This window comes from Suncus etruscus, chromosome 9, assembly GCF_024139225.1.
Source record: "Suncus etruscus isolate mSunEtr1 chromosome 9, mSunEtr1.pri.cur, whole genome shotgun sequence".
Classification (NCBI taxonomy): Eukaryota; Metazoa; Chordata; class Mammalia; order Eulipotyphla; family Soricidae; genus Suncus; species Suncus etruscus.
Window position 1 is genome coordinate 13891836 of NC_064856.1, and position 18200 is coordinate 13910035.

At 45.2% G+C, this 18200-nt stretch overlaps 1 protein-coding gene across 1 annotated transcript in view; it reads left to right on the forward strand.

Annotated features, from left to right (window-relative positions):
- Positions 1-13334, forward strand: part of TMC2 (transmembrane channel like 2) — a 78545-nt gene extending 65211 nt beyond the window's left edge. Inside the window, exons 18-21 of the mRNA XM_049780010.1 lie at positions 4890-4968; positions 7237-7354; positions 12839-12972; positions 13251-13334. Of these exons, the coding sequence (XP_049635967.1) occupies positions 4890-4968; positions 7237-7354; positions 12839-12972; positions 13251-13334 (415 nt within the window). The remainder of the gene's footprint in view (positions 1-4889; positions 4969-7236; positions 7355-12838; positions 12973-13250) is intronic.
- The last annotated feature ends 4866 nt before the right edge of the window (positions 13335-18200 follow it).

Consider the following 18200-nt stretch of genomic DNA (forward strand, 5'->3'; position numbering starts at 1 on the left):
GGCCAAAGTAGCTTTAGCTTGATACTCTTTGATTGACTCAGTCCATTGTAAAAAAAAAAAAAACTGAGGGAGCTTAAAGTTACTGCTGATGAGAGAAGTGGGTCCCCAAAAGCGTAGTTCTCCTGGGCATCTCTTGAAACTGGCTGTCTCACCTACTACTATGTTGCCAGGGACTTCGGTGAAGAGCAAGAGAGAATAGAGTTAGTGTTACTACTTACTTTCCTACTTGTTGCACTTTCATCACCACCATGAAATTCCTGGGAATTAGGATGGGAAAAATTTGCCACTAGCATCTGCCCACATGGATGCTCATGACCCACCCTATGATGCAGCTGTCAAGCAATACCTGAGTTCCACTTGATCTTCATGGCATGGGAACTTGTCCTCACTACTCAATTTCATAGGAGGCTATGCTCTCAGGGGTGTGTGTGAGGAACTTCTCTTTGCAGGAGGACTATTCACCACTTTCAATGTCTACCTTATAAAAAAAATTTGAAGAAGGTGGTGAATAATGAAGTAAAATATTTTTACTCAGAAATATAAGGGAAGGAAAAAGAAACATGTAACCAGAGCAATAGTACAGCGGGTAGGTTGTTTGGCCTGCATGCAGATGACCCAGTTTGATATTTGGCACCCCATATGATCCCCCAAGCCCACCAAACTTATTCCTGAGTACAGAGCCAGGAGAGAGAGAAAGTGTGAGAGACATGTTGAAGAAATAACACAGGAGTGTGCATCTGAAGTTGAAGAGTAGAGATGCTGAGGGAATCATCATAATCAAAGATGAACCCCCAAGTTGAAATATGGGTGACCCCCAGTATGGTGAATTCACCTACTTGTTTCTTAAAAGTTAGTTTTATAGGATTTTCCAAAGTTCCTCATACTATATAGATAAAGTCTGTTGCTAGGATGTTGTCAAGGGGATTAGCTGAGAACTTGCACATCTTTTTCATGTTTTTATCACAGCCTATGTCTCTGCCCTGCAGCTTCTTTTTCCTCTCAGGGGGTCCAGCAGATGTTCTGGGCCTAAATTCTTTGTCTCAATGGTCTCCAGCCTTTTCAAACAGGCTTCTGCCTCTCAAGGACTTCATGACTTGGGGCTGGTTTAATTTGAAGGCGTGACCATCTGCCTGCCTGCAACAAAGTCACCTGGCATCTGGACTTTTTTTAGAGGTTAAGATTCATGCCTGGGGACTGTGAAGTAGCACAGTAGGTAGAGCACTAGCCTTGCACATGTTTTACACTATTTCCATCTCAGCACCCTATATGACCCCTTGAGCACTGACAGAAGTGATTTTTGAGGACAGAGCCAGGAGTTAGCCCTGAGCATTGCAAGGTATGGCCACCTAAACAAACAAAAACAAACAAACATGGGGCCAGAGAAATAGCACAGTGGATAGGGTGTTTGTCTTGCATGTGGCCAACCAGAGTTTGATCCCCAACAGTTCATATGGTCCCCCAGCCTGCCAGGAGTAATTCTGAATGCAGAGCCAGAAGTAACCCCTGAGAACTGCCGGGTGTGGTCCAACCCCCCCCAAAAAAATACCTTATGCTTTGCATGTGGCCAATCCCAGATCAATTCCTAGCATCAAATCATCTCTTGAGTACCACTAGGTACCACTAGGGACCCCCAAGCATTCTGACACTGAAGGACATGAACAACATAAGATTGGTTGGTCCTAGCACTGAGCTGCTGACCTGAGAGGGTACCCTAAGCAACCTGATCACCAATTAGGGTCCCCCCTACAAAAGAAAATAGAAACAAAATAGTCTCCAGCACAGATCAGACTGTAGAAACGGAATACTTTGTTCTTTTATGGAGCAACTCTTTCCACTTTTATTCTGGTCCAGTTTTATCTGTTTTATTTAATTTTTAGTAAAATACATAGTTCTGTATTAGCGAATAGGATGATTTGCAGGAAAAAACATTGTTTTTACAATTATGAATATATTTTGATTTTGATAATGTCTATTTTGTATGGGTGGTTAAAAAAACTCACACCACATGATAATAAACTTAATGATATAAGTAAAGCTTGAATGTCCTGGCACCTTTACAAAGAGTGGCTAGTCTCCCATGTCTGTCACTTTAAGTAAGAATTGAAGCAAGATGGGCTGTGCTGGAGAGATGGTGGAGAGGACTGGAACACATGGTGTCAGAATCAGACCTGAAACTTGTGTCCCAGCACCAACAGCTTTGGTCCAAAACAAACTAACAAATAAAAAATTGAAGCAGGGACTGGAATGATAGCACAGAAGGTAAGGTGTTTACCTTGCATGTGGCTGATCCAGGTTCAATCCATAGCATCTCATATGGTCCCTGCACCTGTCAGGAATAACTCCTGAGTGCAGAGCCAGGAGTAATTCCAGAGTGCCACTGGTTGTACCCCCAAATTGAAGCAAATTGAGATGAGGCTTAATGAAAGAAATCATTAATATAGTATAGATTCTGTAACCCTAAAATTCACTTACAAATGTAATACTGAAATCAGATTTCCCAGAGATTTTGAAAGCCATGGTAAGAGAAGTTCCTAGGGTTGTTCAGAGACCACAGAACGGGCTAACTCGGTACAGTTTGCCCTACAGTGTGCAGAGTAGTTGCCTGGTTGGCTCAGCTACAGACTGTAAATCAGCAGGGCTGACTCTCTGGAGAAAGTCAGTCAGCTCCAGGTAGTACCTAGGTCCTGCTCCTTACACTTGAAATTCAAAGACTCACTTTGCTTCTTGGAGAGTTTTGTAGCAATTATGATGCTTCTGCCGGTAGAAAATTAGTTCTCTTTATCACACTTGAGCCCTATAGGAGTTCTTATTCTTGAAAGGTTGTAAGGATTTTCTTGTTGCTATTATTTTTTGCTTTGGGGTCACAACTGGTGGTGCCTGAGAGCTTTCTCCTGCCTGTTCCAGGACCACTCCTGGTCCAAGGGCCTAGGGTACCACATGAGATGCCAGAGACTGAACCTAGGTTGGCCGTGTGCAAAGCAAATACCATCTTTCCATCCCAGGTCAGGCAAAGATTATGGTTATAGAAGAAAAATTAGTTCTTTATTATTGGTTAAAACCCACTCCTTCTGTATCTTCCAAACTTCCTGTCTACTCCTTACTCTTCTAGGACACCTTTATTTTTTACTTTTTATTGTCTTTTTTAATTACTTTTTTTAAGCATATGTTTACAAAGTTTATGATTGAGTTTCAGTTAGAGCATACACTACTCTTCCCCAGTGAACATTTCTCACCACCAATGTCCCAGTTTCCCTCCAATCCTCCCCCTTGCTTGCCTCCGGGACAGATATTTTACTTCTCTCTCTCACTCCCTCTCTCTCTCTCTCTTCTCTACCATTGTCATTCACTTGGACACTCTGAACTTGATGTGAGGATACAACAGAATAGTCATTTTCCATCGTTGTCAGGGAAACCTTCAGCTCAGTGGTTACTTCACTAGGAAGAAGCTTTTCACAGTATTTGATGGTTTTTACCTAGAAAAAATTTCATCAGTCATCAGTGTAGAGTTTAGCGTATTGTTTTGTTTTGTTTCGCACTCTGCTACCCAAAGAAGGTTGTTAAGAAAGTACTATATTAAGGGAAACAAGTAAGACCCAAGGACAAATATCATTTGACTTACAGGAAGTAGTGAGAATGAGCAATTCAGAAACCAAGTAGACAGTGTTTGCAGAGGAAGGGAAAATCAATGTGGAGTTGTTTAATAGAAGCAGTTTCTATCTGGGATGATGATGAATAAATTCTGGAAATAGTGGAAGTGGTTTTACCATACAGGGAAAGTACTTAATACCCTAAATTATACATGTTAAATGGTAACTTTATATTAGAACATTTCACCATTATTAAAATAAAATTGTTTTAAAAAGACCTAGGTTTAAAGTATTTTACATGGTGGGTGGGAACCAGAGCAGTAGAACAGCAAGCAGACTTGCCCTGCCTGCAACCCACCCAGGTTCAATCCCTGGCATTCTATATAGTTTCCTGAGCACTTCTAGAAGTGACTCCTGTTTGGCCCCAAAATAAACAAACAAATAAAAATATTTTAAGGGGCTAAAGAGATTTCAGCACATTCCCTACCTGACCAAGGTTAGATTCCTGGCACTACCTGGCTCCCTGAGCATTGCCAGGCACAGTCCTGGAGAGCCCTGGTAGTCCCCAGCACCTCATGGCTTGAGCTTCACTGCATCCTTAGGCCTTGGTATTGGACCAGCCAATATTGTTAACAGAATCACTGATAATGACCCCTGGGTCTCCAGACCAAAACTTTGGAGTCCACCCCTACACACGCACACAAAAGTATTTTAATTCAGTGGCTGCCAAACTTAGCTGATTCCCCTGGTAAATCCAGCCTCAGTATCCAGGCACACCTCAGGCGTCAAAAAGCTGGGGAGAGGAGACCCCCAAGTACATCATTGGCATGGATAATACTTCCACAGTGCTCCTCCTCACGGGGATATCAGAACCTGTACACTAAGAGGCTTTTCTTACTGTCAACAGTTCTCAAAAATGCCTGTGCCTATGATATTAGTTCAGCATTCTGTAGATGAGCAGAAGAAAGTCAAAAGGAAGTGGAAGTGAAAAACTCATTGGATGTGTCCTTAATAGATGGTTGTGTGTGTTTTGCAGAGAGTCAAAAAATGAGATTGCTGTGCTGTGTAACAGACATTGATAAACTCACCTGCAGGATATTTTACAGAATAAAATATCTATAGATTTTTCAAAAAAAAGAATTAATATAAGGACTGTCTGGGGCCTCCTAAGAACTAAACGGGGAAGTGGAGACAGCAGGACAGTCTCGGCCAAGTCTACAGGCATTCCACTTTGATTCCCCAGTAAAGGCATCCAAACTCCAAGATCAAAGTACCCTCAAGGGACCCTTTTTGTTTTTGCAGTCTGGCCATCTACTATCTGAATTCAGTGTCCAAAAGCCTCTCCCGAGCTAATGCCCAGCTGAGGAAGAAAATCCAATTGGTAAGTGTATAAGGAGCTCCTAAATGAGGGACTGGACGACTATTTTGTTGGTTTTTTTGGCTTTTCTTTTGGGGGGCATGCCTGGCAGTGCTCAGGGATGACTCCTAGCTCTGTGCTCAAGGATTAAACCTTGAAATGTTCACAGTGATGATGGAGATCAAAACCCAAGTGAGGAGCCGGATCGGTAGCACAAGCGATAGGGTGTTTGCATTGCATGCGCTAACCTAGGACGGACCAAGGTTCAATCCTCCAGCGTCCCATATGGTCCCCCAAGCCAGGAAAAATTTCTGAGCACACAGCCAGGAGTAACCCCTGAGCATCAATGGGTTATTCCAAAAACAAACAAACAACAACAACAACAACAACAAAAACCCAGGAACCTGTATGCAAGGCAAGTGCCCTACTTGCTGTTCTATTGCTCCAGTCCCAAACTAATTTTGTTTGGGGCTCATTTTCCCTGAGAGCCCAGCTGCATTCTTCAAAGGGTTTTCTTCTAAGCTAAATTTCACCAAATATTCATTTTGGGAAGTGGCTACAGTAATCTACCATGTGCATTCCTATCAGAGGGAATTCCTATATGAGGGAACCTGGCAGCAACAATGGATTAAATTTCCAGAAGCTGCTAAAGAGCTGGAGAAGTTCAAGGAACTCAACTGCTCTTCATATATAATAAAGTCAACTCCCAAAACAATTCTTCAGATTAAAACTATATTATAGGTGACCAGCAAGATGGCCTTGCATTCTGCCAACCCTGATTCTATACCCAGCATAATACATGGTGCCCCCCAATTACCACCAGCAGTGATCCGTGAGCACAGAGACAGCACCAAGTCCTAAGCCCTTCACCATCTGGTGAGACCTAAACCTCCCCCTCCAATATATTTTTTTTTACTTATACGATCAGGAGCCAGGGGGCTGGAGATATAATACAGTGGTAGGGTGTTTGCCTTGCATGTTGCATGCAGCCAATTCAGGAAGGATGGTGGTTTGAATCCCAGCATCCCAGATGATCCTTCAAGCCTGCCAGGGGCAATTTCTGAGCACAGAGCCAGTAGTAACCCTTGAATGCTACCAGGTATGACCCAAAACCAAAAAACAAAATCAGGAACGAGAGAAATAGTAAATAGTAAAGGGTTTCCTGCAACCCCAGTTCAAGCTCCAATACCACATCACAAGGGTTACTCCTGAGTACAAAGCACCACTGTGATGGTTTAGTTTTTAAAGTATAGGATAAATATTGAAAAGAAATAGTGTGGCCAAAATGACACAGGAAGGGGAGTACAATTAAGATAGATGAGGGACCTCTAAGACAATGATAGTTGGAAATGATCACTCTGGACAAAAACTGGGTTCTGAAAGGTTACCATGTGATATGCATAATATCCCTTCAGTAACAATCTTTCTTTGTTGTTGTTGTGTTGGGTTTTTTTGGGGGGTCACACCTGGTGATGCTCAGGAGTTACTCCTGGCTCTGTGCTCAGAAATCATTCCTGGCTCGGGGAACCATATGGGACACTGGGATGTGGTTTGTCTGGGTCAGTCGAGTGCAAGGCAAACGCTCTACTGCTGTGCTATTGCTCCGGCCCCATCAGTAACAATCTTGAAAACCACAGTGTCTAAAAGGAAAAAAAGGAGAGACAGAGAGAGAAAAGTGTCTGCCATAGAGGTATGTAGGGATAGGGGGTTAGGGTTAATGGTGGGAAATGTGCACTGGTGAAGGTTATTGTATATTGTATGACTAAAACTCAACATGAGCAGCTTTGTAACTATATCTCATGGTGATTCAATTTTTAAAATTATATTAAAAATGACTGTGTATCAGAGCCCAGAGGTCATTTAAGTGCCCTTGCCAGTGCATCCTCTCAACATCTACTGCCATGGCTCTGGCTGCTGCCTGCCCATATCCAGTCCCACCTAGGAGTAGGAGCACAGACCCAATCTCTCCAAGTCCCACCCTCCTCTCCTTCTCTTCAACCCTCCAGGTCCCAACCCACTCCCTCTGCTAGCAAAGGGAAGTCCTCCCCAGACAGACAAAACATTAAAGGGTTGGAGGGCTTTTGTTCTCACATGGTCAGGTGTTCCTTCAAGTACTGTGTTGAGCCTGGATGCCAGGACACCCTCGCTGATCAGCCATTAGGACAATAACAGGGCTACTAGGCTAGATTCTGGGAACTGCAGACAGGTTCCTTGTCCAAGACTCACCATCCCTTACTAAGAGCTCCAACACTGCTCTCCCAACCCAGACCTAGTGTTTCTTATTCCCCACAGCTACGAGAAGTTGAGAAGATCCACAAATTGGTCAAAGGCAAAGCCGTGGGCAAAGACTCTGGGGACATTTCTAAAGGTAGTTCCCAAAATGCCACCCAGCTCCAAGCCACCAAAGAAGGTAAGTTGAGTGCTGTGATTACTTGCCACAGGCCACACAGAAGTGTGAGGAGCCTCTGTTCCTGAGGCCAGGGATGATGCATGTACCAGACATGCATGAGGACCAGCACTGCATAGAACCAATACACCATCCGGAGCTGCTTGATGGCCCTGAACACTGCCAGTGGACCCCATGTATAATGATAAATATATTATTAATAATAAAATATTTATAATATATACTATACATATTATATAATAGTGATGTTATATAATATTTAATATGATATATAAGAATACATATTATAATATATAATATAGAAATAGCATCTGTCAGTGAATTAGATAACTCTGGGATTGAAAGATTTCTGGGAGGGGCCGGAGAGATAGCATGGAGGTAAGGCGTTTGCCTTTCATGCAGGAGGTCATCGGTTCGAATCCCGGCGCCCCATATGGTCCCCTGTGCCTGCCAGGAGCAATTTCTGAGCCTGGAGCCAGGAATAACCCCTGAGCACTGCCAGGTGTGACCCAAAAACAAAAAAAAAAAAAAAAAGAAAGATTTCTGGGGTCCAAGGAGATGACTGGAAGGGCTGGAGTACATATCTGTCTGGCATGAGGCCCCAGGTTTGATCCCTGGCACTACATGTCCCTACTAAAGCACTACCAAGTGTAGCCCTGTTAGCCCTAGTATGACTGAACCCCAGGAGTACCAAATCATTGATCCGGACTTGAACTTTCAGGCATAATGTCACTGAGAGTCACACCTGGGCCCTCAGCACAGCCTGGGAACACATACATATGAGAGAGAGAGAGAGAGAGAGAGAGAGAGAGAGAGAGAGAGACAGAGACAGAGAGAGACAGAGACAGAGAGAGACAGAGACAGAGACAGAGACAGAGAGACAGAGAGAGAGACAGAGACAGAGGCAGAGGCAGAGACACAGAGACACAGAGAGAGAGAAATCAGAATTTTATGGGTTTTTTTGTTTAGAGGTCATACCCTGTGATGCTCAAGCATCATTCTCGGTGGGACTCAGGGAATCGTACTTGGTGCTGGGAATCAAACCAGCAAGAACCTTCCTTACCTGCAGTATATTATTACTTTCTGGCCCCAAGATCAGATGTTTTAATATTCTCAGCTATATGAAGTTGGACATGTGAAATTAAGAATAACTCGCAGTGCTGACCTCTTAGCTGGGCAGGGGCCCTCGCTTTAATGAGCAGTGACTCAGGCACACAAGTACTTGGCTAACTTCCTGCACCAAGGGCCTGAATCATAGGAGCAGGGCAGCTGTGTGGGAGAATGGGGGCAATCCCGCCCTTTCATTTGTTTGGCACATTGCTATCCCTGTCTCTGTCCACGGTTTCTATGGTGACTGTTATTTATGTTCTTTGCGATTGAGTCCATCTTAAATTGAGGTTTATTGCATCCTATTAGTTTCAGGTGTAGAATAGTGCAGTCTGCTATGTGTATATATTGAACTATGATCCTCACAGTCTAGTTAACATCCATCCCACACAGTTACAATGATTTTTTGATTGTGATAACAACTTTTCAGAGCTACTCTTGTATCACTTTCAAATATGCAGTAGAGACATAATGAGCTGCATAAATCAAGCAGTGCAATAAAGAATGGCAGTCAGGGACTGGAGTGATAATTTAGCGGGGAAGGTACTTGCCTTAGACACTGCCAACCCAGGTTCAATCCCCAGCACCCCAGAAGGTCCCCAAACTCACTAGGACTGATCCTTGAGGCCAGAGCCAGGAGTAAGTCTGAGCAATGCTGGTTCTGACCCAAAAATAATGAAAATTGTGGAAAAAAAGATGTGTGCTGAGAGATAATATATAAGTTATTAAATATATCACCTTATATATCATGTATCTTACGTAATATAATATATATTACATGCTGTAATGCTGCCCCTGGTCCTGGCACCACAATGGTCCCTGGAACACTACTGAGGGACCCCTGAGCAGAAAGCCAAGAGCAAAACTACTAATCACAGATGGGTTTTTCAAAAAAAATTTTCAAAAAAGAAAGATGAATGGCAGATTTTTGGATCCCAGCACACGTGCAAGTTGTGTTTCCCCATCCCTCGATCTGTTGCTTGTGCGACAGCATCATTTCTAAAAACATAGTATGTGCTCAAAAGTGAAATATGACATGGACGCAAAATGAGAGAATGAATGTGTGATGCTGGCAAGTGTGGCCAAGAGCCTGCTTCCACCTGGGGCTGCACCTCTCCTTTGTGAAAGATGCTGCATTTTCAGGGCATGCAGCAAGTTCAGCCAGAGGGAACCTGAGCCATCACCAGCCACACATCCTGTCCCCACCTGCGTCAGCCATCACTGTCCATCCACTTTCTCTCCTGAGTCTGTCACTTCCCACGTCAGATCCTTGAAATGGCTGGCTACTAATTTGCCATCCTACCCAGATCGTTTTAGGTGCCCTACCTGTGGGCAGACATGAATCACAGCTGCCTGGCAACACAGAATGTGTTTTCTTGCTACTTCAAATGAATTCCCCTCACTCCTTCTTTCCCTCCCTTCCTCTTCCCTTTCTCCCTCTCCTTCCCTCCCTTCCTCCATCTCTCACCTTCCTTTCCTTTATTGCCTCTTTCATTTCCTAGCTTCGTCTTCCTGTCTCTTCTCTCCTTCCCTCCCTCCTTCTTCCCCTTTCCCTTCCTCCATCCTTCCTCTTTCCCTTTCTCCCTTCTTTCTTTCTCTTCTTCCCTTCTTCCTTCCTTTCCTCCACCCTTCCCTCTCTTTCTCTCATTCTACCTTCCCTCTTACTCTTCCATCCCTCATTTCCTTCCCTCCATCATTCCATCATTTCTTCCTTCCTTTTTCCTTTTCTTCCTTTTCTCCCTGCTTCCTTCCTTTCTGTCACTCCTTCCTTCCCTTTCCTGTCTTTTATTCTTTCTCATTCTTTTCTTCTACCTTTACTTTCATTTTCCTTTCATCCTTCTTTTATTCCTTTCTCCTCCCTCTCTTCCCTTCTTGCACTCTGTGCTTAGGGGTCATCTAGTTGATGCTTCATCATACCATGTAGTTCTGAGAATTGAACCAGAGCCTCCTGCATACAAACCAAGTGCTCAGTTCAGTGAGCTAACTCCAACCCTCCTTTCTTCTTATTGAGATCCTATGATTTATGCTAGTGTTAACATTTACAGAGTTGTTTATACTTCAGCTGTACATAGTCACTGCCCCTCCACCATGAGTAATTTCTTTTCATGAAGAAATGGGATTTGTATCTAGCAGTTTCTCTGCCTCCTACCAGGAGTAGTCTGAATTCTTTTTAAAAAGAGAACCTCAGGGCCCGGAAACATAGCACAGCGGCGTTTGCCTTGCAAGCAGCCGATCCAGGACCAAAGGCGGTTGGTTCGAATCCTGGTGTCCCATATGGTCCCCCGTGCCTGCCAGGAGCTATTTCTGAGCAGACAGCCAGGAGTAACCCCTGAGCAACGCCGGGTGTGGCCCAAAAAAAAAAAAACAACAACAACAACAACAAAAAAGAGAACCTCGGAGCGATAGTACAGCAGGGAGGGCATTTGCTTTGCACACAGTTGACCTTGGTTCAATTCCTGGCATCCCCTATGGTCCCTTGAGCCCCACAAGAGTGATCCCTGAGTACAGAGCCAGGAGTCAACCCTGGGCATCTCTGAGTGTGGCCCAACTCAAAATTGAACAGACTCCTGTTGAGTCTGAATGTATGGAAGACTATTGGACACCACAGACATTTGATTAAGACCAGTCAGCACTCCTCTGATGCCCTGAAAAATTGGATTCCCCAATAATACAATCAAGGGATATTGACTAGCAATGTATGAGGAGCTGAAGAAAATGTTAGACATCATCTAACATTCCCAAGTGGGTAATGAAGTTTATGCAACTTTATATTGTAAAATAACCCAAAGTGAGGGTGAATGGTTGTATTTGGACACCAATAGACTTATGCACAAAAGGAAAGGATTGCAAGTCTAAATGCTTCCTTTAGAAACTTAGGGTTGGGCTGAAGAGATAGCATGGAGGTAAGGTGTTTGCCTTGCATGCAGAAGGTCGGTGGTTTGAATCCCGGCATCCCATATGGTCCCTCGAGCCTGCCAGAAGTGATTTCTGAGCATAGAGCAAGGAGTAACCCCTGAGCACTGCCAGTATAACCCAAAAAACAAAAAACAAAAAAAAAAAATTCTAATAGAGTCAAAAGAAAAAAATAAAAAATAATAAAAATAAATTAAAAAAAAGAAAAAAACATAGGGTTGATCCCTGCTATTCCACATGGACCCCTGAGCACTGCCTAAATGCAGAGCCAGGAGTAAGCCCTGAGCACCACTGGGTGTGACCCAATACCTAATCAAAAATAAATAAATAAAAAGAATCAAGAGAATAGCCCAGAGAACATACCTGGGGCAGGGTCTGGCATTAAAGCCTGAAACTAGTCACAGGTCATATCCAATCCTTGTAGAAACTTTGCTTATTTCTGTGTCCCAGAGAAGAGGAGCTAGTTTGTGAAATGCAGGCCAGGAAAAGTCCCTAAGTTGGAGTTGGGCAATGGGAGAAACAAATGAAAGAGATGGAACTGGCCCTCATCCCAAACAGTTTACACAGTCTCTTTCATCATCATCTGTGACCCTGCAGCCGCCTGAGGTTGGTGTTAGTTTCTCAGTTTTATTAAAATCTAGAGAACACAGGGCACAGTAGCACAAAGTAGCTGCCCTGCAAGCCTGAGGCTGCCAGATTGATCCTGAATGCTGCTCATGTATACTGATCTCCATCACAGGGACTGTGATGGAAGGTAGGGAGGGAGGTGGGTGGAAGAGAAGGAAGGAAAGAAAGAGGGAGGGAGGGAGAGAAGGTGATAGAAGAGAGGGAAGGAAGGTGGCAGAGAAGGAAGGAGGGACAGAGGGAGAGAGAAAAGGAAAGATCACAAACTCAGGATGTTGTTCAATAGAGAGCATAGGCCTGACATATGTGAGTGAGGTCCTGGGTTCAATCCCTAACATTTGTTAAAGAACAGAACCCAAAACCCCACCCCACCCAGGTCAGAGAGAGGCAAGATGAGGTCATGGGGCTGAAGAGCTTTACCAGGTCAACCCTGGTTCAATTCCCAGCCCTCTAGGGCACCTCATGGCCATCAGCAATGCTCAGGGTGACCCCTGAGCACAAAGTCAGGGTGTCACCAAGTACTAATTCTCTACCCAGTAGCCCCTGCCCCTTCCTTGAATCCATTGGTGCAGAAGCTGGGCAGGTTCTTGAAGGTAGTCTGACCTCCCTCGTCTCCCAGCTGTATCACAAGCTTCAACCAGTATGCTTCTGGGGGTAGCAAACCTTCTCCCTCCTCCTCACTCCGGTCTCACTTACATTCTTTCCAGGAACCACATCTAACTCCACTAGCCAAAGCCAGCACCCGACCCTGAAGACACAGCGTGGGGGACCCTCCAGTTCTCAAGGGGGATCCTCATTGCCTACCCCTCAGGCTGACCCCACATCTCCACCCACTGGCATCAGAAAAGATCCCAGCCCCCGAAGGCCTCAGACTCAGCCCCAGAAGTCAGCTCCTGCAAAGCGTGCTCAGAGATCCCCCCACCGACAGCTGGGGACCCCATCTCGTGCTGACAACCCCCACTGAAACTCCCAAATATGTGAGTTCTTTCTGTCCTCTCATGAACTGTAGAATTGGGGCTCCTTGGTCTCCAGTCATGGTGGGTTACCTCAAGGAAGAAGCCCACTTCTTGTCAGGGAACTCTGCCCTCTCCCCATGCTCTGCCCTTCCCAGGTTCTGGTTCAGGCACCTTAGACCTTGAGAATTCAGGGGTTTCCCTCAGATCCCCAGACTTGACAGGAAGAGGTGAGGTGGGACCACCACCCCAGACTATCTCATGTCAGGGACACAGGTTCCTGCCCACTTACCATCCCCCAGAGGAGGAGGCCCAGGAACCCGCAGTTCCTGACCTTGACCCTGGAAGCTGTCTCTTTGGATCAGACTCTCTGGAAAACGGTGTGAAGGTGTCTCCAAAAATTAAAACTAGAACTTCTATATGATCCAGCAATTCCACACTGGGCATTTACCTCAAGAATACAGATGCACCATGGTTTGGGACAGACACACACTGTGTTCGTGGCAGCACTGTTCACAGCAGCCAAGATCTGGAAACACTCCAACTACCTGAGGACAGATGAGCAAGTGTGTCAAGAGATCAGGGCATGACTGCACAATGGGACATGGCTCAGCTATGAGAAAATATTGAATCGTGTAGTGTGCTGTCACTTGGAAATATTTGGATGGGGTCAGGCTCAGAGAAGGAAGTTAGAAAGAAAAAATCAAATACTAAACGAGTTGACACACATGTGGAGTATTAAATAGACAATCCCTAGTGGAAACAAATCCTGAGATGCAATCAACACAGCTGAGATCTAAGGGTGCTGGGGAATGGGGTGAAGAAAGGACCTTGGGGTCTTGTGAAGGGATCCTAGCACTCTGGGGTGTAACCACACCACAAGTGTAAAACACTATTATTGGGGCCAGAGTGATAGTACAGGGAGCCACATCTGTTCCCTTCAGCACCACCAGGAGTGAGCACGGAGCCAGGAATAAGCTCTAAGCACTTCCCGATATTGTTCCAAAACAAAAATAGTAAGAATAATAAAAACAAAACATTAATGTCAATACTGCTATAAACTATGATGCTTCAATAAAAACCTGATTCTGAGAAAACACTCTAGTTTTTATTTTGCTGGGAGGTTGGATGGGGAGGAAAGCCACACTGGCTGGTGTTCAGGGCTTACTCTTGGCTCTGGGAAAAGGGATCATTCCTGGTAATACTTAGGGGAACCATGGGTAGTCTCAGAGACAGACCCCAAAAGGGCTCCATGCAAGGCAAGTGCCTTGTCCTCTATCCCTTTAGCCCCTGGGCATCCCTTACTGGAGGGAAATGTAGCTAACCTTGAGTTTTATTTATCACAAGAAAGTTACAACTATGAGTCATTTCTTTCCTTCTAATAATCCATGGGCACAGCATCCATGAAACAATCCACTGTAGGAACACACTTTTGGGGACCAGAGAAGTAGCTCAGGGGTCTTGAGCTCAGGTTTTACACATGGAAGTCCCACCTGTTTGGGCGTCATTTGCTTGTCACTTTTACTCCTTGACTGGTTATCGATAGATCCTCAAAGAGCTCCCAGAATGAGAAATTGATTCCCATTCCCCTTGGAGGGGAAAGAGATTTTGGTGATATTTATCTGCAGCAAATAATCCACACAGACAGAAGGGTAAAGGGGCAAGAAGGTCAGAGGTAGAGTCCTTTTCAGCCTACCACCAGCTCCAAAAAAAACCTCACGCCAGCTAGTAAACTGCTCCAAAAGACCCTGAGCACCTCGCTTCCAAACTAGTAGGCTCTAACAGTGTCCCCACCTGGAAAGTCATAAGTGGGACAATAGGCAGAGATAATCTTATGGAAATGCTTTCATATATAACATAGGGAGCCACATAAGGACACACTTTTGGGGGTCAGAGAAGTAGCTCAGGGGTCTGAAGCTCAGATTTTACACATGGGAGCCCCACATTCCACATTCCACTTGGCATTGTATGAACTTCTGAGCACTGACAGGAGTGACCTCTTAGTACTGCACTAGGATTTGCCCCCAAACACCACCACCGCAAAAAAAAAAAAAATAATAAAATAAAATAACACTCTTGGGGTGAGGAATAGAGTTTAAATGTCTAATCCTGGGGTGGCAAACAAGTTCGACACAAAGAGTTAAAATTTTAAACTGTGAGAGTCAGAGAGCCACACCACACCACACAGTGACCTGCCAAAACAGACACTCACACAAAAGCATATAATTTTAACAATAATCTATTAAACACATATTGCATTTTGCCATTTTGAGTGAGGGTCAAAATCCTGCAGTGATGGTGAGGGTGTACTGCGTCCTCCACACTAAGAACTAATGGCCAGATGTGGCACATGTTGTGCCACACAGGTCCCCCGGCTCGCTGGCCCATGCAATTGTTTCCGTGGGATGGGAGACGGGATGATGCAGCCTGGAGGCGGGACTACACACTCGGAGATCTCTCCTCAGAGGTCCCTCCTCCAAGTATCGCCCTGGTGGCCTCTAAGGACCACCGAGCTGTGACCCATCCTCCCCATCTAATTACTGCTGGGTATGGCCCTTATTTTATTATTTTGTTTTGTTTGGGGCCACACCCAGCAGTGCTTAGGGGTTACTCTTGGTTCTGCACTCAGGAATTATTCCTGGAAGTGTTCCATAAAGAATACTGAGGATTGAACCTAGGTGGACCATGTGCAAGGCAAGCGCCCTACCAACTGTACATTGCTTTGGTTCCCTGTGAAGGAAGAAGAAAAGAATGAAAAAGAAAGAAAGAGGGGCCGGCGAGGTGGCGCTGGAGGTAAGGTGTCTGCCTTGTAAGCACTAGCCAAGGAAGGACCGCGGTTTGATCCCCCGGCATCCCAAGCCAGGGGTGATTTCTTAGCGCTTAGACAGGAGTAACCCCTGAGCATCAAATGGGTGTGGCCCAAAAAACCGGAAGGAAGGAAGGAAGGAAGGAAGGAAGGAAGGAAGGAAGGAAGGAAGGAAGGAAGGAAGGAAGGAAGGAAGGAAGGAAGGGAGGGAGGGAGGGAGGGAGGGTGGGAAGGAGGAAGGAAGGAAGAGAGAGAGGAAGGAAGGAAGAAAAGAGGGAGGAAGGAATAGAGGGAGGAAGGAAAGAGAAAGAAAGAAGGAAGGAAGGAAGGAAGGAAGGAAGGAAGGAAGAAAGAAAGAAAGAAAGAAAGAAAGAAAGAAAGAAAGAAAGAAAGAAAGAAAGAAAGAAAGAAAGAAAGAAAGAAAGAAAGAAAGAAAGAAAGAAAGAAAGAAAGAAAGAAAGAAAGAAAGAAAGAAAGAAAGAAAGAAAGAAACTGGAGAGATAGCACAGCAGCGTTTGCCTTGCAAGCAGCCAACCCAGGACCTAAGGTGGTTTGTTCAAATCCTGGCATTCCATATGGTCCCCTGTGCCTGCCAGGAGCTATTTCTGAGCAAGATAGCCAGGAGTGACCCCTGAGCACTGCCGGGTGTGGCCCAAAAACCAAAAATAATCTGCAAGTAAGGAGCCTGAGAGATAGCATTGTGGATAAGGAATTTGCTTTGTATTTTACCTACCCAAGTTTGATATCCCAAGCACTACCAGATATGATTTCTGAATGCACAGACAGGAGTAACCCCTGAGCATTCTGAGCCTGCCAAGTGTGGGCTGAAAACAAAAAGAAGGAAAATTAAAAATATTTTGTTTTTAGGCCACACTCAGATATGCTCAGGGGTTACTCCTGATTCTGTGCTCAGAAATTACTCCTGGTAGGCTCGGGGACCCATAACGGATACTGGGATCTAACCTGGGTCAGCTGCATGCAAGGCAAATGCCCTACACACTGTGCTATTACTCCAATCCCTAAAAATGTTTACTGAAAATGTATTAAGTGGGAAGGGGCTCCACCACTTTCCCTCCCCAGGAACAAAACAGAAATACAGTTTTCAAGGGCAAAACCAGAAAATATACCAATGCCATCAAATTTGGAAGCTGGCCTTGGTCTTGAGCTGGCGGCTGGCCACAGAACTGTGCCAGCTCGTTTATTCTTCAGTGCGGTATTAGTTTGCAAAAAGTGATGTAGGCCCAAGGTCAGATTTGGGACAGAGGAAGTATATATGTTGCCAGCTCTCCTCCTAGCAATCCCTCCTCTGATTCTCTTGTGAGGACCCAACAAGTTAATGTGTGCTGAGTGCACAGTAAAAAACAGATACTGGGGACAGAGAGATAGCACAGCGGTAGGGCTTTTGCCTTGCAAGCGCTGACCCAGAACGAACTGTGGTTCAAATCCCGGCATCCCATATGGTCCCCGTGTTTGCCAGGAGCTGTTTCTGAGCAGAGAGCCAGGAGTAACCCCTGAGCACCTCTGGGTGTGGCCTCAAAACCAAAAAAATAAAAGAAACAGACACTGGACCAGGTCCATAGTAATGCTGTAAATTATGTACCTGCCTTGCACAGAGCCCACTCCATTCTAACTGCAGACATCATATATGATCCCCCAAGCACCACTAGGGAACACGCCTGAGTACAGAGCCAGGAAGTGCCACTCTGCACTGTCTCCCCTCCCCCACCCCAAATCACCCAAGTGTAGCCCAACCGCCTCCTTCCCCCCATTCCCTCTCAAAAGACTCTGTGGCAGAACCTCCTCAGGCTCAAGTCTGAGCACAAATACTTCGTGGGCTCAACCGAGCATTACTCCCTTTCTAATCAGCTCAGGGCTTTAGCAGCACCAGAAACAAGGAAGAAAGCTGGGCAGGAGGATAGTTCTCAGATGCCTTTTTTTTTCATCCATATTTTCTCAGATAATGTTGCATATATGCAATGACTAGAACAAAAGTTACTGCGGTGGAGGGGGCCTGGGGAGACAGGGAGATAAATCTTGGGGGGTAGCAACCAACTATGTGTCATCCCCAGCACCACTGAATACAGCACTTGAGCCCTCTCCCCAATCATTGCTGAGAGTGGCCCCAGTAGCTCCTGAGCATCACTTGGGTGGTCCTAGTGGTCCCCAGTATGTTCCCACTGAGGCCAGAGTTAGCAGCGCATTTCTCTACCCTAGCATCCAACTTTTCAGCCAGATTAGCTGAGAATTGCCAGGAGTGGTCTCCTAGGCTCCCTTGGCACCGCTTAGAAACCACCAAAATATAGAAAAGAAAAAAACTGGCGCTGTCCCCTACACCCCCATACACGGTGTAGATTTCTTTCTTGGACCGGATTTCCTCTTTCACCACGAGTGAATAGTGCCATCTTGTGTGTACTTCATGAAATGTCCTTTCCTGAAAAAGAACTGG